Raw genomic sequence first — 23,223 nt, forward strand, 5'->3', positions numbered from 1 at the left:
GTTACATGCTCTTTTTCCTTGTGTTTGGGCAATATGACAGAATGCCTGTGGACCTACCGATGGGAACACCGGAAAAAAACCCTGCCCTGAACACCCAGTTCTTGAGTGCAGAAGCAGTGGGAGCAGAGGCAAAAAGCCAAATAATAGGTGTTGGACAAGTAAGTATAGATGGCTTCCGACCCTGTTTGGAAAAATTGCCACTGGGACCGGGGCACCGGTGTTTGTAAAGAACACCAAGGAAACCAGAGGAAGCAAGCTGGACCCCACGTGGGAGAGCACCCTGTACTGGGTGGTGGGGCAGCCTTTCCCACCAACCCAGGTTCTCTGGCCTGGTCTCAAAGGGGCCAGACCCCATAAAAAAGAGATGGCATTGAAACATGCTGAGACCATATGTGCTGGGCGTTGACTGCCCCAGGCAGCCTACCGACCACTGGGAGGCATTTGGTCCTGCAGATCTTCCCCTAGTGTATGAAGCCCCAACTGAATGGTTCCTGCCTCCCCTTGTAGCTCTGGTGCTGGGAGTCCAGGAGACCCAGCAACTTCATCCAGCGCAATGGACTGTACTGACTTGTCTGAGGATGAAACCTTGGGGCCAGGTGAAGGCTAAACGGAAGACATGTGTTACCCCTTGCTACCCGCAGCCCCTTAGCTACTATCTAAAGTTGAACCTTTGCCAAGTGGCTCAGCTGAAAATCAGGAGAACCAGCGCCCTTTTAGGTCTAACCACAGTCAACTCCCTGAAAGATATTCGGACTATGTTGCTTGAAATTGTTGATTGCTCTGCTTTACTGTATTCTGTTGTGTTAGGGTGTTTTTATGTTGTTTTAAAGCAGAGGACAGCATATTTTAAAGAGGAGGGAGTGTAGGCAGGTGCAGTCTGCCGGCTTCACTGCAGGTGGCCCTCAACTGCAGTGGGAATGCAGAGGGAGAGGAAGTCATGTCGACCAGGGTTCCTCTATGCTTTCCTGAATCACTGGGGCAGCGATCCGATTGCATGCTGGCAGTCCATGTGATTCTAGTGGCCATCTTGGGTGTGGCAGAGTCTGTTTAAATTATAACTAAAGGCAACTTTATTTTTTTCAGTTTTGAACAGAGTGCAGTGGGATTAGAACACCTGTCAGTTTTTATTGCTGTCTGTGCCCATGTTTGGGAGAAACACCCTCTGTTTAAAACCCTGGCTCCTGGGTTTAGCACTCTTTATTCAAGTGGGTAGTGTTGGGAAAGGTACCCAATCTGTTAGGAACCTTTCCCTATCACTAGTACTGTCCCTAACGAGGAGAGAAAGCATAGGGTCGCATCCCTCTGGATACCTCCCCAATTGGGCATGAAACAGCCAGGCCGCATTCTGTCCCCTCTCAACAGCTGCTGTCAGCTGGAATGGAACCTGCTTCTTCACATTACTGGAAACTGTGAGTGTGCCCGGCTGGATAGCTTTCCTACTGGGTCTATTGTGAACAATTACTGCATTACTTTAATACAAATTTAATAGTGCACCTGAGTGTGAATTATTGCCGCCGTACCATGCTGCAACCTACCTACACAGTTGAGCTGTATGCATAAATAATATATACAGCAGTTTGATTGGTAACTTTTTTGTGCATCAAATGAAAACTTTCTTTTGAAAGTTATTTTTCCTTTACAGTTAGATGTATTTTCTTCCTCTTAATACATTTTAAAAAATACCTGTAATTTTGTACAAGGTATAATGCTTCAAAAATAGAAGTTACTGTAACATCAGAACCAGAGCCGCCATGGGAGGGGGGACAGCCGATAAACATGTTGGGGCCCAGGCGTCCCGAGGGGCAGGCCTCAACCAACAAGATGTTGTTGCTGCAGACCTAGCACTTGCGCTGGGTGGAACAATAGTTATATGCGCATGCCTGCTCACAGCACATACCATTTACTATTTCTATTGCCGGGTGGGGGGCATCGTAAGACAGCTGGCTGAGGTCCTTCTACCTAGGTTTTACTGGAGAAGGATGTGAAGGGGGGTCTATGTTGGGGTCCTCTCTGATAGCCCCCCTGTAATCCTACCAGCAGGGGTTTCCTCCTGGGGGTGCTCTGGTGGGGTCCCCACTGATCACCCTCCTGTAGTCCTAGCTGAGGGTCTCCTCCTGGAGGGGGGTGGGCAGAGGGGGTCTGGGTTGGGGTCCCCTCTGATAACTCTCCTACAGTAAATTTTGTTGGGAGTCTCCTTTAACTGCAGGGGGGGTGGTGTTCCTGTATGCCTGGATGGGATCTCTCTATTTTTGTCTGTATTCTTGGATGAATGGGAGATCTTTTTTTTTTAAATCGCCCCCATGCACTTCTTCTGTTCAGGGGTGGTCTTTTCCTGAGGGGGGCTGTATTCCTGAATGGGAGGGAGGGGCCCCTCTGCTCACCTCTCTACACTTCTGAGGGATGAGGGATCTGTAAATACAGAGAGAGGTCAGGGGAGACTTATATGGTGGCAGGTAGGTATCAGGGGGTCTTATGTAGAGGTTAGTGTCTGGGGATCCTGTATAGAGGTTGTTGGGTTTTTGGATAGTGGCAGGTAGGTATCAGGGGTCTTCTATAGAGGCAAGTAAGTGTCTGGAGTCTTATATAGTGGTTGGTAGTGAGGGTCTTGTATGAGGTCATTGTGTCGGGTGGTCTTATATAGTGGTTGGTAGGTATTGGGGGTTTTATATAGAGGTTGGTAGGTGGCGGGAGGACTCAAAAAGAGGTCAGTGTGTCAGAGGGTCTTATATAGAGTTCAGTGCCTTGGGGGGGGGGGGAGTTATATGTAAAGGTCAGCTGGTGTCAGGGGTTTTTATATAGAGATAGGTAGGTATTGGGGGCATTGAAAAGGTAGTGCAGGTAATGTTAGTGTAGGGTCCTGCTCAAGAAAGTCTACCTTGTCGTTGTGGCAGGCTTCATATTTTCTGGCCAAAATATAATTCTTTACTGTTGAATCTTGAAAGAACTGATGACTTGGAATACACTTTTCATTTTCATATATTAGGTTGTAAAAGTACTAATATAAAAGTGGTGCACTGAAGGACTCGGTGTGCTTTCCGGCCAGTGGACAGGCCCTGAGGAATGTTGGTGGTCAGGCCTGAGGGGGAGGGGTGCAGGCCTAAAGCTGTGTAAGAGGCCCCACTATTTCTGATAACTACAGGTATATAAGGTTAAAAACACCCGTGCCAAAATACTATATAAATAATGTGTGTGAATTTTATAAAGGAGAATGCAGCTGCTACACTTTCACCAGAAGGAAAAAGAATGAGCTAGATAACCAAACAGCAGCGCAGTAATCCGGGTATGTGCAAATGAGCCTGCTATAATCATAAATAATATTATAAATGCATATATATGATCACACCATATGCATAACAATAAGTGACTATGTGCAATGTGTAAAGTGCAAGGGTAATCTTAACAGCAATAATAAATCATCAATTAATTTATAAAGTGCATATGTGTATACCAATATCAATTTAAAGTGCATATATATTTAAACCATATATCCAGCTTCCGAGGACGTCAACGTAATGACGAAACATGTAAAGCTGACGGACACGCCTACCACGGACCCAGAGTGACACGCACGCTATCTCTCCCCGCCTGCTGACTGCTGGACTGTGATTGTAATTGGAGAGCATACAGCAAAGACACAGTAATTGTGTATTGAGCTGGCAGTGTGCGGTATGAATAGCTTATAGTCGTTTATGGTTTTTAACTGGCAATATTTTAACCTCCCTGGCGGTATGATTCTGTCAGGAATTCTGTTCCAAAAGCGGTACAATTCTTTTCATGGAAATTTGGCGTTATGTATTATAGGCCTACAATTCTTAGTAATTACTGACTTAAACCTGACCAAAACAAGTCTCTAGTAGACATCCCAGATGTGATAAATTTGAAACACAAACAAGTGAATTATAATCGAATCAATAATATTATTTTATTATTTAATATATAATATATATAATAAAATTATATTATTGATTAGATTATAATTCATGCGTTATATTATATATATATATGTGTGTATATATATATGTGTGTATATAAATATATATATATATATATATGTGTGTGTGTATATATATATATATATATAACGCATGAATTATAATCGAATCAATAATATAATTTTATATATATATATGTGTGTGTGTGTATATAGGTATATATATATATATATATATATATATATATATATACATATATATATATATATATATATATATATATATATACACATATATATATACATATATATATATATATATATTTGCATATATATATATATATATATATATATATATATATATATATATGCATATATATATTTGCATATATATATATATTTGCATATATATATATATATATATATATATATATATATATTTTCATATATATATATATATATATATATATATATATATATATATATGCATATATATATATATATGCATATATATAATATAAAATGTGTTATGTGTTTTGTGCAACGTTTTTTTTTTTTTTTTTTTTTAATTTCCCTCCCTAGTTCCGCTCCCATGCAGCATTGCTGCTGCAGGGAACGGAACTAGGAAGTCCTCCTACCGACAGACGAGCGGCGGAGATCTCGGCTGGCGGTCACAGCAATGAGAGCTCATCGCTGGATCGCCAGGATAAGGTAAGAGAAGCTCCGCTGCGCTGTCTGCACGCTCTGCCCATTGACCCCGAGCGTGACTCGGGGATACCGCTAATAGCAGAAAATTCCTACCCCGAGTCACGCTCGGGGATACCGCTAAGGCGGTTAATAAAGTTTTTTGAAAGTATTACGCTATGGAGAGTCCATTTGTTTTTTGCTCTTACACATTGCACATAGTCACTTATTGTTATGCATATGGTGTGATCATATATATGTATTTATAATATTATTTATGATTATAGTAGGCTAATTTGCACATACCAGGATTACTGCGCTGCTGTTTGGTTATCTATTTCTGATAACTGCCCTGATCATAACTACTACAGTGAAACTGGTCCTTTTTATTCAAAGCAAGTTGCTTGCTTTATCTGATTCTCAAGCTTGCATTCATATTTAGTTATGAATTCCATTATATGCATCACAGCCAAAGGTTTTCTAAAGTGACCTAATCTTGTTATCCATAGCAACCAATCAACCTTCAAAGGTATTTTTATAATGCAGTCTTGTAAATGACAGGGATAATCAGATTTGTTGCTTATTACAAGATAAGTTGTATTTAGGCCGCATTTACACCTAGACTGAAGATCATGTGATAATCACATAAATGTTTTCCGTATGTCAAAGGAACAGTGGAAAGTAACCCATCAAAAGACAGTTTCCATTGTTAAAGCTGAACTTCAGGCAAAAAGCTAAATACACAGATGAAATGCTTATATGGAAGCTGAGATGTATATAGACTGTAAGGGGAGAAAACCTGACCTTTTATATTCTCTACCACAAATGGTAGTTACTGCGGGGAGTATGGCTACTTTTAAAAGACTCTTGGATGTACACCTCAAGGATCAAAACATTCAGGGGTATATGAAATGATTACGTCCACACACACCTACACAGGTTGAACTGGATGGACTATCGACTTTATTCGACCTCAACTACTATGTAACTATATGCTGGAGTTTGGTAATACTTCCAGATCTCATCCCTCCCCAGCCTATGACTGGACAATGAATGAAGAAGCAGCACATTGATGAGCTCATCTCTCTGATACTCCTTTCTTCTCCTATCGTCTCCTATTGGCACATGAGCACTGCAAAGTAGCTGACTAGCTCCTTGTGCTGTTTCTCCTAGTCTGAGCTCTGCTGTACACAGTTTACAGATGCTCATGCAAAGTCAAATTCAGATATTTACACTGTACATTTCTAACATTAAAAAATATGTTTAATTATGTTTTATTGAACACATAGCTGAATTAATTCTGTCTTTTAAATCTGCCAGGAGTTCAGGTTTAACCACATAACGACCGCCTGCCGCAGTTTTACTGCGGCAGGCAGCCGCTCCTGGGCAAAGTGACGTTATGTTATGTCGCTCACTCAGAAGACTCTAGGGGGCGAGTGTGCGCCGCCGGCGGAATGCTTCCGCCCCCACTCTTTAGCTGGGCCAGCCACTAGCGATCTCCCGCAGCAGAGAGAGAGGAGGACAGACGGCTGATGTAAACACAGCCGTCTGTCATTCTCCCTGAAGTATTCACAGAGGCTATGTGATCCGGCTATATAGGATCGCATGTCTCTGTGATTACTTCACAAGTCATGCCCCCTGACAGTTAGAATCATGCCCCTAGGGACACATTTAACCCACTGATCACCAGTAATGTTAACCCCTTCCCTGCCAGTGTCATTTTTACAGTAACAGTGCATAGTTTTAGCACTAATTACTGTAGTAATGTCACTGGTACCGCCAAAAGTGTTAAAAATGTCAGTTAGGGGTCCGATCTGTCCGCCGCAATGTCGCAGTCCTGTAAAAAAAAATTGCAGATCGCCGCCATTGCTAGTAAAAAAAAAAAACAATAAAAATGACATAAATCTTTCCGGTAGTTAGTAAATGCAATAACTTTTGCGCAAACCAATCAAAATATGATTATTGCGATTTTTTACCAAAAATATGTAGCAGAAAACAAATTGGCCTAAAATGTTAAAACATTTTGATTTTTACTTTTTTTTTTTGAGAATTTCAAATAAAAAAATGTGAAAAATATTGTAATTTTTTCCAAATTGTCGCTCTTTTTTTGTTTACAGCACAAAAAATAAAAATCGCATAGGTGAATAAATACCACCAAAAGAAAGCTCTATTTGTGGAAAAAAAGGGACATAAATTTCATTTGGGTACAGCTTCGCACGACCGCGCAATTGTCTGTTAAAATAACACAGTGCCGAATCGCAAAATAGGGCCTGGTCATTGAGCAGCCAAATCCTCCGGTCCTTAAGTGGTTAATGTACTTTTGAGGGTTTGCAGTATGGAGTATTTTTTTCATGCAATATCACAATATTGGTACATGTAATATCAAATGATGTCCAAATCAAAGCTATATTTTACAGGAGTGACATAAAAAAATAACATGTCTTTTAAGGAGGTGCATTCACCAGTTTTCAAACATAAGCAATGGCATCACTATTTACTAATCATAAACATATATCTACAAAATATTTTGTGATCCTTGTGTAATGTAAAAACACGACACATCATTTTTGTAACCCATATATTATCCATCTTGAGAAATATAAAGTGGGTTTTATAATACTGCACAAATATAATAGAGTAATAGCAATACATTCAATGAGTTGTTATGGTATAGAGACAATAAAAACCATGTTATTTGAAATTATGACAAAGTAGTAATGAACTAAAAAGTGCAATGGGAAATTCCACCAAAAAAGCCAGGGGTGCACAGCCCAAAGGAAAGCAGCACCTGCTTTATGAAAGCCATGCCTATTCACATATGTTCCTAGACAAGCTGTAAGAAATATCTATTAATGCATGCATCTGAAATGTTTCCGAGTTCCTTGAATTTCCTTGTATATGGTAGGACTCTGAAATTTCCATTTCCATCTATAAGTGGCATCACTCTTCAGCTTGTTTCATTATCTCATGTGGCATCACTCATTAGCTTCTTCCATCACCTTCTCGAGCTGATTCAATCACTCATACGTTTTTTCCCGCTTTATCGCGTGACATCACTGATCAGCTTGTCCCAACACATCGTTCTTGCCATTTTAATGAAATGAGTCTCAAATAGAAACGTGTTTTTTTTTTCTTTTGTTCCCCTTATAAAAAAATCCTTATGAAATTTTGGGGATTTAAACAATGCATAGATCCGTGTGTCCTTTAGCATGTGTGCCAGCTGTCCAGAGCACCGAAAATGATAAATGCTTTCAAAAGCGTGTCTGACATATTTACAAAAAAAGCTAGAAATAAAACCTATATTGAAACAGTCCACAGAAACTTAACACTTTTTTGTTCTGTACAAAGTATTCATTCTAAAAATGATAAACTTCAAAACTATTTCATTTTAAAGGACCTAATTAACATATTTTTTTTAATATACAGTATTTATTTTTTAAATTCTTTTAGCCACTTAGACCTTTTAGGTAAGAATGTTATTAAAGTGGCGTCTAGACAAAGTGGAGGCTGGGGCACATAAATATTAGAAAACAAATCTCGATAAAAAAAAAAAAAGCATAAACATCACTTAAATTAAATTCTGTACAATGACACCAAACTAACAAAATCTAAATAATTCTTATGAATTTTAATATTTTACTTTAGATTAAGGCACAGTGTTTAAAGATGGGGTTCTTCAGTATTAGCATAATCTCTTACTGTATTCTAATTCACACTGTAAATGGACGGGGATATAACACAATGCTTGGATGGTGGTTAACTACAGCTCCCATGAAATAAATAGGGCTTCCCATTTCCTGAAACTTCCATTCAAGGGAGTTTGGGCAACCACTTACTACTGTTTTTGTATTTTGTGTTTATGGATGCTCTATGTGATCAGTACACTGAAAACTATAATAGACAAGAAAGGAAATAAAACCTTACTGGCTACATATCCTTTAGAGCAGCCTTTTTCAACCAGGGTGCCTGGAGGTTTCTCTACAGGTGCCTTGGCAAAATGGCTAAAAATTGTATACAAACCAGCAGGTGGATGAAGCCTGCCTTTTAGTTACACAAAGCCATGGATTTTCAGTATGCACCATTAGGACTAGACACTGGCATCCTAACAACCAATGACGTCATCAGTTGATAAGGAGGATGTCTGTTGCCTCCACAGCATCCTTGTTGGACCCTCCTCTGCCCCTCTCCCTCAGCATTGGGGTCACATTAGCTAAGTGATGGAGAGAAATTGAGGCAGAAGAGGAACATTGGAATACTAGTCAGTACCAGTGCGCAAAAGTGTATTTGCTATGAAAGAATAAATCACCTCTAACGTTGGGTGTCCTAGGTGTGGCTGTTGCTGCATTATGTAAATCTATTAGAATCGTTTTTTTACATTTTAGAATGGGGTGCCTTGAGACTGCCCATAATTTCAAAGAGTGACTTGAAATTGTCTATAATTTTAAAGGGTGCTTTGACTGAAATAAGGTTAAGAAACACTGCTTTGGAGATGGTACATTTGAAATTTGTTTGGGTTGCCTTTGTTTTACAGGCAGAGTTGCTAAAGCCTAGAATCCCCTTAATGGTGCAGTTTCATATATGTTTATGTTTTAGCTTGCATGGGTGTAGCTTACGTATAGCATAGAAAAATGCTGAGCTAATAATAGTGTCAGTCATTTTAAACGATTGCAACATGTTTGGATCCTGCGCTATTAATATATGAAGGAACAGCATTGTCCATCTCAAGGAATGAGGAATACAGAGGTGTGAGATGGATGTCTCCTAATCCAATATGGGAGTTCCTGTTCGGAGAGTGGATCTCGTTGTTGTTACTCTCACAGTTGCCATTGTGCAGGAAGTATTGTCGTGGAGGAGGGGTTGCTGGAGATGACATAAGATTGATGGGATCCAGATTGAGGCTGTCATCCTTTAGCTCCTCCCATAGATTTCCTGTTGCAAAAAACATAAAGAAAAGTTATTTGAGTTTGTAAAATTTTTGCGGCACTGATTGGCATTTTTAAGTGGGCTAGTCCCTTTGTCAGAAAAGACACAGAATGCATTGTTATAAGCTGGATGGGTGCTATAGCTGTATTGTTCCTTTTATATGCCTAAATTCCTAATTTTACTGCATTGATGTGCTGGCCTCTAGATAGAAATATTCATTCATCAATATTGATGATAGTGTGAACAGCATGCTAACTCAATACAGCATTTTCACTGTGCTTTTGAGGACCTTTTCTGGGTGCTGTATGCACTGTACACCACTGATATGGCCATGAAAGGTAAAATGGTAATAGTTCTTGAGGAAGCATTCATATACAAATAATAAAGACGCCGTTCACACTTGAGTGTTTTTTAGCTCGAAGCTCAGAAACGCTCAACAAGCAAAATCCCATTAATTTCAAAGGCCCCTGTTCACATTCAAGCATTTTCACGCCTGTAGCAAAACAACTGTCACTCAAAAAAGTACATGAGCTACTTTTCAGGCAGATTTCAGTGTTTTTGTCCCCATAGACTTCAATGGAAAATGCCTGAACAGCAAGAAATGAATGTTTTTTCAGGCGTCTTCAGTTCAAAAAGCAGCTCCCTTCCCCTGTTCTAGCATCACTCCACAACTTACACAGGTTTCTATTGGCCACAGCAATAAAAACTAAATGAAAAACACCTACATTTGCAAATCCAATAAAAAAAAAAAACGTGTGAATGTAGCCTAAGGGCTCTTTCACACGGTCCGCCTCCGTAGGCGGATCCGTGCTGATCAGCGGGGATCGATCCGCGATCCCAGCTAAACCGGCGGATGACAGCTCCGTCTCCGCTTGCAGTGCGGAGAGGGAGGTGTCACAGCCTCCGCTGCTCTCTATGGGGGATCGGATGAGAGCGGACCGCCTGTCCGCTCTCATCCGATCCCATCCGATCCGATCCGATCCCCAGGACGGATAGAAAATAGGGTTTCCATCCGTCCGGATTTCACGGACAGGATCGGATGCGGATGGCAGCGGGTGTCAGCGGACATGTCACCGCTGACATCCGCTGCTCCATAGGGTTTAATGGGGCATCCGATCAGATCCACCTAAAAAAATGACAGGCGGATCTGATCGGACCGCCCGTGTGAAAGTGCCCTTACAGGGAGAATATTTGCCTATGACAACTGTCATCGTATACGATGGTTACAATATATTGACCTATCAATCATCTGACCATCTTCCATTCATAGATTCTGTTTTGTTCATAGAAGCTGTAGTACTGGCTTCTATGCATAAGGGAGCTGAGTGGAAAGGCTCTCGATAAGAACCTGTGACAGCTCCCACAGTTCTATTAATCACCTACACACCAAAAAATTACAGGCTGAGGCATGGGCAGAGGAAGATTTCACCTAACAGGTCTTTTAGTTTTTTAAAATTTTTATTTTGATCACACTTAACCACTTTAGGACCTGAGGATTTTCCTGCTTAACGTCCAGGCCACTTTTTTCAACTTGACACTGTGCGAATTTAACTGACAATTGCGCGGTCATGCAACGCCATACCCAAACAAAATTTACGTCCTTTTTTTCCCACAAACAGAGCTTTCTTTTGGAGGTATTTGGTCACCTCTGCGCTTTTCATTTTTTGCGATATTAATAAAAAAAGAGCAAACATTTTGCTAAAAAATTGACATTTACTACTTTGGCAGTTAAGAAATATCCAATATATTCAATTTTTGTCATATATTTAGGCCAAAATGTATTTAGCTAAATGTCTTTGACAAAAAATATTCTCAATGAGCGTATTTTTAACCACTTTAAGACCAGAAGATTTTACTCCATTCCTGACCAGGCTATATTTTGTGATTCTGCACTGCGTTACTTTAACGGACAATTGCGCGGTCTTGCGACACTGTATTTGAATTACATTTATGTCCTTTTTTTTCCCCACAAATAGAGCTTTCTTTTGGTTGTATTTGATCATCTCTGCGCTTTTCATTTTTTGCGATATTAATAAAAAAATAGCAAACATTTTGCAAAAAAATTGACATTTTCTACTTTGACAGTTAAAAAATATCCAATATATTCAATTTTTGTCATATATTTAGGCCAAAATGTATTTAGATACATGTCTTTGACAAAAAAATTCTCAATGACCGTATTTTTAACCACTTTAAGACCGGAAGATTTTACTCCATTCCTGACCAGGATTTCCTCACTCTTTCCCCCAACCATCAGGGAAGAGCGGCGGTGATCACCGCCTCTCCTCCCCTGGCCTGACTCCCGCTGTATCTGAATACAGCAGGAGCGAGGAATCCAGCGACGTAGGTCTACGTTGCTGGACCCAGCAAAGTCGCTCTGCTGCAGTAGCAGCAACGTGAGCGGTCGGCAAGTGGTTAAGGCCCGTACACAGGAAAATTTCGTCCGATGAACTATCAGCCGATTTTCGGATTGTTAGTATAGTGCTTTTGACAGCTGATTATGAATTTTTGGACAACATAAACTGGATGTGCAGGCTATAAAATTATTATCGTACGTCAACACAACGTCCAATTTTCGTTTAATTAGTACAGTTTTCATCTGAAAAAAGTCATAAGAGCAAGACTAGGCATGCTCAGAAACGAAAGAACACATACAAAACAATTCAACACATGACATCACTTCTGAAGTTGAATTCTGTTGTACGGAAATTTTCGTATGAAAGTAACCTCTTCACTTTCGACATGAGACTAGCATGCAACAAAAAACAGACGAGGCTTTAGGCTTTAATAGATACCATATATGTGTATGTATGGACTGATTCTAAAGATATGGAGAGTAAGTACTACATCCCAGTTATGATCAAATATACAAAAAGAACTCTATATTGTAGGACTTTAAAGGTAGTATAATGAGGCTTATCCCCTGAGGACGTGCATGCCTGCAAAATGTTTTGGGAGGGGCCTTACGTGCTTACAACCCCATTTTCTTGGTTCCAGTTCGGCGACCATCTTAGCAAGTCCTGCTGTGATTGTTTGTTTGTATTGGAGATTTATATATATGCTGCAGCTTTTTATTTTTCATACATGCATATCATTTTTTATTAGGAAACCAAGTGCAATAATTACTACACTATATACGATATTTCCAGCTCTGTCGGATGATTTTTTTTTCACAGCATCTTGAGTTTTCTTGTATTGTGCAATGTGGAAGACTTTGTGGACCATTCAAGTATGAATTGGCTAGGACATGCATGTACATTTTGTAAACCTGGTGAGTGCATAAATGGTGGAGGAGTTTTAACATCTGGTTATCTTCACGCGGTGGATATTCAGGAGTACAGTAACACCTTGGATTAGAAGCATAATTAGTTCAGGAAATATGCTTGTAATCCAAAGCACTCTTATATGAAAGTGAATTTCCCCATAAGAAATAATAGAAACTCAGATGATTCATTTCTACAATCATTTTCTCAGAAGTCCTTCAGTTTATAGTCCATATAACAAGATTATAGCAATGTGATGGGTTGTGTAATCATAAAATGTCCATCCACAAATGGCAGCCTCCATAAGGGGATTGGAAGCAAAATGCAGCAGGAACTACAGAGTATAAAAAGGAGGGCCTCTAAGTGTAGCAATATAGTTACATTTAAAGAAGATTCAACATTTAGCAACTCACATTGGGAAATGGAAAATGGGAAATTATAGGCCTGTCAGTCTGACATCGATAGTATGTAAACTTCTGGAGGGGATGATAAGGGACTATATTGTAGAGTTTGCTAAAGACAACAACATCAAAGGCAGTAATCAGCACGGGTTCACAAATGGGCATTCTTGTCAAACCAATCTCTTAACATTCTATGAGGAGGTGAGCTATGAGCTAGATAGGGGGAGACCAGAGAATGTGGTGTACCTGGATTTCGCTAAGGCGTTTGATACAGTTCCCCACAAGCGCTTGATTTATAAAATAAGGTCTGCAGGTATTGACTGCAAGGTTTGCTCTTGGATACGGAACTGGCTAAAAGGACGTGTCCAAAGGGTGGTAATAAATAGCGCATACTCAGACTGGTCTGAGGTGGTAAGTGGGGTCCCCCAAGGCTCAGTCCTGGGACCAACCCTGTTCAATTTATTCATAAACAGCATTGAGGACGGGATCAGTAGTTCTATATCAATTTTTGCAGATGACACAAAATTGGGCAGGGCAATAACTGCATGGCATGAAGAATCTTATCCTATCCTACAGAATGACCTGGACAAAATAACAGAGTGGGCAACGACATGGCAAATGAGGTTTAATGTGGAGAAGTGTAAAGTTTTGCACTTGGGGACTAAAAACATAAAAGCACAATACACTTTAGGGGGGGAACCTTTGGGGAAATCAAAAATGGAGAAAGATCTGGGAGTCTTGTTAGAGGATAGACTAAGCAATAGCATGCAATGTCAAGCGGCAGCTGCCAAAGCCGGCAGAATATTAGCATGCATAAAGAAAGGGATGTATTCCAGAGATAAAACTATAATTCTACCACTTTATAAAACTCTGGTCCGACCGCATCTGGAGTATTCTGTCCAGTTCTGGTTGCCAGTCCTCAGGAGGGATGTGTTGGAGCTGGAGAGAGTCCAGAGAAGGGCAACTAAACTAATTAGGGGATTGGAGGACCTTAATTATGAAGAGCGTCTGCAATCGCTTGATTTATTCTCCGTGGAGAAGAGACGCCTGAGAGGGGACATGATAGCAATTTATAAATACCTCAATGGTGATCTCAGCATAGAAAAAAAGCTATTCAGTCGAAAGGATTGCATGAGGACTCGGGGACATACAATGCGATTAGAGGAGAAGCGTTTTAACATCAGACAACGCAGGGGGTTCTTTACTGTTAGGGCTACAGGATTGTGGAATTCTCTACCACAAGAGGTGGTTTCTGTGGGAAGTATGGTTGCTTTCAAAAGACTCTTGGACGTACATCTCAAGGATCAGAACATTCAGGGGTATGAGAGATGATTACGGCCACACACACCTACACAGGTTGAACTGGATGGACTATTGTCTTTATTCAACCTCAACTACTATGTAACTATGTAACATGGTAATGATTAAAAGAGGAACATCTAAAGCTGGATACACACTTTACAACTTTTGTTGTTCGATTTCCTTTAGATTTACCTTCAACTATGGTATGTAGTGCAAGGGCCTGCCTAATTGCATTCAAATTTAAAGTGTTTAAGTTTGACCTCATATTATATGGTTTTGGTAAATATAAAGGAAAAAATCTAAAGAAAATTGTACAGTGTATATACAGCTTAAGAATGCAGGCATCCAGGGTAAACCTGTCCACATAGACCGCCCCCCTTACCGCCAGCTTTCACCACCGTCAGTCTGCAGCCATGACCGGGAAGACTACCCTGCAGTAGAGCAATCTGAATGCGAGGCTTGAAGCGCTCGTGGAGCGCAGTGTGCAAGGGATGACGTCAATGGCGGTGCGGAGGACGGTCTCTGTAGACAGCTTTACCCTCGATGCCTACTTACTTAGAGGTGCCTGTTTTAATCATCAACCATGTGAGTTGCTAAATGTTGAACCTTCATTAAGTGTAACCATATTACTACACTTAGAGGCACCTCTCTTCTCTTTTATACTCAGTTGTGACATGACGCTACTTGTATATCAAGAAATCACTAGTTAATCAAGTTAAAATTTATAAAAAATGTATTAAATTGCACTTTTGACTCTGCACAACCTCTCTAACATTGGAAACAATGTTCAAACGGGTTGCATCACTTAAAAACTATTGGCCTCTGCATGGCCGCCCACCATGTGGAAGAAACAACCACAGACCACGTATATGCTGTGTTAAGATGCATAAACAAGTGTAGAAAGTTACCAAGCATATAGCATACAAAGATTGTATTGGTGCATAACCCTACTGTAGCATAGCTACATCAAGAAATTTGACATTTGGTGCACACCTACTAGTAATACCTAACCTCGGTGGGTAAAATACCTGTAGCATTATAAAAATATATGTGCTACATAAGAAGTCTTTTCTTAACCTCCCTGGCGGTATGATTCTGTCAGGAATTCTGTTCCAAAAGCGGTACAATTCTTTTCATGGAAATTTGGCGTTATGTATTATAGGCCTACAATTCTTAGTAATTACTGACTTAAACCTGACCAAAACAAGAGTCTAGTAGACATCCCAGATGTGATAAATTTGAAACACAAACAAGTGAATTATAATTGAATCAATAATATTATTTTATTATTTAATATATAATATATATAATAAAATTATATTATTGATTAGATTATAATTCATGCGCTATATATTATATATATATATATATATGTGTGTGTATATATATATATATTTATATATATATATGTGTGTGTGTATATATATATATAACACATGAATTATAATCGAATCAATAATATAATTTTATATATATATATATATGTGTGTGTGTGTGTATATATGTATATATATATATATATATTTGCATATATATATATATATATATATATATATATATTTGCATATATATATATATATATATATATATATATGCATATATATATGCATATATATAATATAAAATGTGTTATGTGCAACGTTTTTTTTTTTTTTTTTTTGAATTTCCCTCCCTAGTTCCGCTCCCATGCAGCATTGCTGCTGCAGGGAACGGAACTAGGAAGTCCTCCTACCGACAGACGAGCGGCGGAGATCTCGCTGGCGGTCACAGCAATGGAAGATCATCGCTGGATCGCCAGGATAAGGTAAGAGAAGCTCCGCTGCGCTGTCTGCACGCTCTGCCCATTGACCCCGAGCGTGACTCGGGGATACCGCTAATACCAGAAAATTCCTACCCCGAGTCAGCGAATAACAGTTATTAGATCATACCTTGAAGTTCAAAGTCGGTAAGTGAAGGATTGAGGGCATCAATGTCAGTGCTCAGCTCCCCTTCTATCAGGTGGTCATGCATGGTCCTGGTTGGGGAATGCTCTGTAATCATCTTCATATTGTGAAGAGGTGGGGTATGGGCAGGTATTGGAGAGTCCTGGGGATTAAGGGGTTGTGTATTTATTTCATCTTGGTTATCTGCTGAAGAAAAATGGTTCTGAGCCAAGCCATGGGATTGCTGAATCATCGCTGGTGAAATCTGAGGGTAGCCATGTGGTAGTGAATTATAGCATGGTGGCTGCTTTTTGCCATGCATAGATTCAGACACCTCATGCATGGTCTGCAGGGAGGAAATGTTTTGTTCGTGCATGGTCAACTGCATTGATGCTGATGTATTCATTAGACCCGAAGCACTGCAAGCTAACAAGGTAGACCTGAGCTTCTCCGTTCTCTCTCCTATCAGCTTGTCAAGGTCCTCTGAAGAGAAAAAGAAAGATGTAAAGAAATTAATTTGTAAAATCCTGTATTGTTCAGTGGCAGACAAATACTTCAGAGGGCTCTAGGTCTTAAAGAAAAACAATGTGTGTCAATTTTACCTAGCAATCTTTGTTGCTTTATGTCTATGCAAGTCCATCTTGCTTCCGTTCTCTTCCACTTCCTTCCTGCTGCTCAGTTATATTACTGTAGAGCACTCCTGTCATCACTTTCTATAACATTACCAATGTTGTTAGGGTAAACTATTGCCAAAGCTATTATAATGGTCTAGTTCGGGGGTCTCCAAACTGCGGCCTGTGGACCATATCCAACTCATTACAAGATTTTATCCGGCCTGCAGCTAGGGTCAATGGCGTATCCTCAATGTGCACAGATTATGTCATCAGAGGCTGCTATGATCTCCACTTCAAGACCCCCACCCTGCACGCGGACTCTATAAGGGGGGATGCAGATATAAAGAGAACTCCAGTGGGGATTCTGATGTAAAGAGGACTCTGATGAAAAAGGGAATTTCATGGGAGCTCTGAAGAAACCCTGATGTAAAAGGTAATCTAATCGGGGCCTTTGCACAATGTGGCCCTCTTAATGAAAATTTTGGAGAGGCCTGGTCTACTCCCTCTACAGAGAGGTCAACACATGCTCCATTCATTTTCTTCTTCTCTATTTGAGTTTCTGTGCAGTCCCTGGTTTCATTTTGAAATCAAACATATAGCTGCCATACAGTCAGTTATTTCTTTTATCCTTTAGAACAGTGGTCCTCAACCCTGGCCTACAGGGCCCACTAACAGGCCAGATTTGCAAGATAACTGAAATACATCCCAGGTGATATCATTTGCTGCTCAGTGATTGCAGTACTCTAGTCTGCATCTCCCCAAGGTAATACTTAAAATATGGCCTGTTAGTGGGCCCTGAGGACCGGAGTTGAGGACCACTGCTTTAGAATATACAGTATTTTGTGTGTGGTTTCTAATAGATTGCTCTTTTCTAGTTTGAATGGCATGATACACAGACTAGTTTGCATACCTGGTTTAGCCATGCTTTTCCTCACAGTGACAGGATCCTTTCTCTTCCACTTTTGCAGTTCTTCTTGCATCTTGTCAATCTTGGCTGGGTTTAGTGCCCATAAACATCCTTTTCGGGAAGAACTTCCCGATTTATTTTCTACTTTTTCAAAGCACTTGTTGAGGGACAGGTTGTGACGCACAGAATTCTTCCACCCATCTGGCGCAGTCTAGAAACACAGGAGGTGTTTGTTAATTCACTATTTATTTTGCAGCACATGCATAGAATAGAAAATACAGACTACACCAACAAATATACTGTATATTATTCTACAGCATCATTTATTTGTGTAATGGTATTTGCATACCATTAGGCACTCCTACAATTCCTGCAATCTCTTGTGTAGAACCTGCCTAACTGATTGTTGCTCCAAGAAGTTGCAAACTAGGTCATATATTACTTGTCAGTTCTCCATCCCATGCATAGGAAACCAGTTTGTGTGTTTCCCCTGAATAATGAAGTGGCCTTACAACTGTTGCTATCAACCGCACAATATAGCTACAGTGCATCCGGAAAGTATGCACAGCTCTTCACTTTTTCCACAATTTTTTATTTTACAACCTTTTTCCAAAATGGATTAAATTCATAATTTTCCTTAAAAGACTACAAACAATACCCCATAATGACAACGTGAAAGAAGTTTGTTTAAAATCTTTGCAAATATATTGAAAATAAAAAATGAAATAAATCTCATCTACATAAGTATTCACAGCTTTTGCCCAATACTTTGTTGAAGCTCCTTTGGCACCAATTCGAGCCTCAAGTCTTTTTGAGTATGATGCGGCAAGCTTGGCACACCTATTTTTGGGCAGTTTCTCCCATTCTTCTCTGCAAGACCACTCAAGCTCCATCAGGATGGATGAGAAATGTGGGCGCACAGCCATTTTCAGATCTCTCAAGAGATGTTCAATTGGGTTCAGGTCTGGGCTCTGGCTGGGCCACTGAAGGACATTCACAGAATTGTCTTTTAGCCACTCCTTTGGCTGTATGCTTAGGGCTGTTATCCTGTTGGAAAATGAACCTTTGCCCCAGTCTGTGGTCCAGAGCACTCTGGAGCAGGTTTTCATCAATGGTGTCTCTGTACATTGCTGCATTTATCTTTCCTTCAATCCTGACTAGCCTGACAGCTCCTGCCGCTAAAAAAACATCCCCACAACATGATGCTGCCACCACCATTCTTCAATGTAGGGATTGTATTGGCAAGGTTAAGAGCAGTGCCAGGTTTCCTCCAGACATGACGCTTGCAATTCAGGCCAAAGAGTTCAATCATTGTTTCATCAGACCAGAGATTTTTGTTTCTCATAGTCTAAGAGTCCTTCAGGTGCCTTTTGGCAAACTCCAGATGGGCTGTCATGTGCCTTTTACTGAGGAGTGGCCACTCTGCCATACAGGCCTAAATGGTGGAGTGCTGCAGAGATGGTTGTTCTTCTGGAAGGTTCTCCTCTCTCCACAGAAAAATGCTGGAGTTCTGTAAGAGTGACTATTGGGTTCTTTGTCACCTCCCTGACTAAGACCCTTCTCCCCTGATCCCTCAGTTTGGCCGGGCGGCCCACTCTAGAAACAGTCACGGTGGTTCCAAACTTCTTCCATTTACGTATGATGGAGGCCACTGTGATCATTGGGACCTTCAATGCTGCAGACATTTTTCTGTAGCCTTCCCTAGATTTGTGCCTCAATACAATCCTGTCTCGGAGGTCTACAGATAGCTCCTTAGACTTCATGGCTTGGTTTGTGCTCTGAAATGCACTGTTAACTGTGGGACCTATAAAAGGCTTGTGCCTTTCCAAATCATGTGCAGTCAACTGAATTTACCACAGGTGGACTTCAATCAAGTTGTAGAAACATCTCAAGGATGATCAGTGGAAACAGGAGTCATCTGAGCTGAATTTTGAGTGCCATGGCGGCAAAGGCTGTGAGAACTGTGCATGTGATTTTTACAATTTTTAATAAATTTGCAAAGATTTCAAACAAACCTCTTTACCATTGTCAATATGGGGTATTGTTTGTAGAATTTTAAGGAAAATAATGAATTGAACCATTTCAGAATAAAGCTGTAACATAACAAAATGTGGAAAAAGTGAAGCGCTGTGAATACTTTCCAGATGCACTGTATGGCAAGGGGGCTGGACACTGGCACATTTGGAACATTTACACTAAATGAAAATTAGTAGTTAGCTAGTAGAGCCAGCATTATGATTGAAGCCAAACTTGTTTCTTTGTTCTGAATAGAGCGGGGAGGGGGGGGGGGGTAAATATCTTGTTTTAATTTTTGTTGCTGTTTGTGTCCCTTGTTTCCCTTTGTGGGAGGTTTCTCTTTGATTCCTCTCTTTCATTGGAAGAGATTTTTGTCAGAACGGGTAACGACATGAGGCTGTAATTGGTGCCAAAGGTGCAAATACCAGAGCAGTCCATGGCTTTGGAAGTATGGTAAGTCAATGGCTGCGGGTGAGGGCTAGTGCAGCTTAACCGGTTGCCGACCGCCGCAAGTACATATACTGCGGCGGTCAGCCCCGGCCAGGCAAAGTGACGTACTGGTACGTCACTAGCCTGTCACTTGCTTGCGAGCCAATAGCGGGCGAGCTCGCGCCCGCGGAGGCGCGCTCCCGCCCCGGCTCGTTCCCTGGGAAGTCCGTGCGTGTGACTGGCGGACCCGATGTCCGCCGGTCACTCGCGATCGTCCGCCGTGAATGGAGAAAGGCAGGCGGCTAATGTAAACAAGCCGCCTGTCATTCTCCCCTCTGTATGAATAGTGATCATACGGTTCTACTATGTAGGACCGTTGATCACTGTTCTTACACCTCAAGCCACAGCCAATCACAGTTAGAAGCACGCCCCTAGGGACACACTTAACCCCTCCTTCCCCAATAAAGTTAACCCCTTCTCTGCCAGTGTCATTTTGCAGTAACAGTGTATATGTATAGCACTGATTACTGTAGTAATGTCACTGGTAACCCCAAAAGTGTCAAAAATGTCAGTCAAGGGTCCTAACTGTCCGCCGCAATGTCGCAGTACCGCAAAAAAAATCGCAGATGGCCGCCATTACGCGTTAAAAAAAAACACCAAAAATGACAAAAATCTTTCCCTTAGTTAGTAAACGCAATAAATTTTGCGCAAACCAATCAAAATACACTTTTTGCGATTTTTTTTAACCAAACATATGTAGCATAAAACAAATTGGCCTAAAATGTTAAAAAATTTTGATTTTTACATTTTTTTTGGGAATTTCATATAAAAAAATGTGAAAAATATTGTTATTTTTGCAAAATTGGCGCTCTTTTTTTGTTTATAGCGCAAAAAGTAAAAATCGCACAGGTGATCAAATACCACCAAAAGAAAGCTCTGTTTGTGGGAAAAAAAGGACGTCAAATTCGTTTAGGTACAGCGTCGCACGACCGCGCAATTGTCCGTTAAAGTCACGCAGTGCCGAATCGCAAAATAGCCCCTGGTCAGGAAGGGGGTAAAATCTTCCGGGGCTTAAGTGGTTAACTTAAAGGTGGGAAATTGATACAAAAATACAACCATCCTTTAATAAGATAAAAAAAAAGCAGAAGCTTGTAAAAAAAGTGTCAATTTTGGACATATTTTTTCTGTAACTGTCATTGTGATCCTATGGCTTCCGTTGTTTCTAATTCACAGACCAAAGCCAGTCAGGACTTTGCTTGCTGCTGTACCGGGTCAGTGAGTATTGAAGTCAGAGGCAGCCAGGCACCTAGTATTATCAGAAAGAAGTGTACAGTGGCAGCCTCTGTATTTCTCATAGCACATGTTTGCTTTGAAGTGCTAGCAGATTTCAGAATAATCATTATGAGGCAAGAAAATAAACAACATTTTTGATGTGACAAATCCCTTATGTCAGGGCTTCTGACACAGCACATTATCAAATAGGCTTATTTCCTTACTTCGCTAATTATTATTTTGAAATCAAAATAATACAAAATGCACTTTCCACTCACCCTGCCTACAAACAGAATCTTGTCATTCAGGAAGATGTTAAGTGGCATGCATCATTTTTATTGTTGTGTCTGTATCTTTCTGCATAATCACACATATATTCAGCCTTCTGTCAAATCCTTCCCATCCCAGATAATTACATTGAATTTTCATTCCTAGTACTGAATTGTTAAACACCAAGAAAGGCTCGGATTATCAGCACAGACAATTAATTGCACTTATAAAAAAAAGTAAAGACAATCCTGTCATTTTTTTTTTCTAATATTAAAGAGGAAATCCAAGTATAGATATTTTATACATAGTTACATTGCTCCATTTTGGAACAATGTAAATATACATACCTTACCTAGCCGTTACCCCTGAAAGCTGAAAATCCCTGAAGTAGACACCGCTAATCCAGTGATCTCCACTTGCCTCTGGGTTCCCTGACTGCCCTACTATATTCTGAAGAAAGGAGTCAGCTGCTCAGCAAGGGCACCATTGAGGGAATGCTTTACATTTTCCGAATTAATGCAAAGCATTCTGTGATTGGATGAAGTAAGGAGGCGGGGCAGTGAAATTGCACTCTCCACCTTGTCCAATCAGAGAACGTTTGCTTTTACTCTTTGAATGGCACCTGAGCTGAGTGAGTGACCTCCTTTGTTCACAATGCAGTTGGGCAACTTCTCCGTAGGGGACCTGGAAGCAAGTGGAGATCACTTGAAAAGTGGTGTCTACTTTAGAGATTTCCAGCTTCCAGGGGCATTAACCAGGTATGGTTTATACATAGTGCAGTGCAAATACAGCGCAAAGATAAGTGAATTAACTAATGACAATATTTAAAATTTCTAGAATGCAGCTGTTCATAAATAGTGGTAACCCAAAATTCATAAATACGAGAAAAATATATCACAGCGCAAACAATAGTGTATGATAATAAAGTGATTACGTTCTACTCAAAAAAACTCATAAAGTGCACCGTGCAATTATGTGCAAAAAATGGGGTGTAGAAACCATGTAAACATATACTATATAAATATAATTAAAATATATAAATATAAAGTGCCAGTCCAGATGTAATAGTTGTTTAAGATCTCAGTAGATGATAAGATGTACACAGTCCCAAAAAATGTCTCACAAAGGTGCTGGAGTGCCAGGAAGAAAGTGCACAAAACATGCAATCTTTTGTGGTGCAGTGAGCCAGTGCCGGACCTCCCCCTTTGGGTGTTCACTTACCGGACAATGGTGACCCCTATGCTGTATAGCAATAGAGATCGACAAGGCTTATGTCCTAGTAAGGAACC

At 40.3% G+C, this 23,223-nt stretch overlaps 1 protein-coding gene across 2 annotated transcripts in view; it reads right to left on the reverse strand.

Moving 5' to 3' along the window:
• Positions 1-9,009: 9,009 nt before the first annotated feature.
• The window catches only part of FOXN1 (forkhead box N1), a 136,860-nt gene continuing 122,646 nt past the window's right edge, over positions 9,010-23,223 (reverse strand). For both annotated transcript variants that reach the window (XM_082245305.1, XM_082245304.1), the window contains exons 8-10: positions 17,951-18,158; positions 16,433-16,909; positions 9,010-9,544 (exon numbers count right to left, since the gene is read on the reverse strand). In XM_082245305.1, coding sequence (XP_082101431.1) covers positions 9,273-9,544; positions 16,433-16,909; positions 17,951-18,158 — 957 coding nt within the window. In that variant the 3' untranslated portion in view covers positions 9,010-9,272. The remainder of the gene's footprint in view (positions 9,545-16,432; positions 16,910-17,950; positions 18,159-23,223) is intronic.

This window comes from Pelophylax lessonae (assembly GCF_965119305.1).
Source record: "Pelophylax lessonae genome assembly, chromosome: 2".
NCBI lineage: Eukaryota > Metazoa > Chordata > Amphibia > Anura > Ranidae > Pelophylax > Pelophylax lessonae.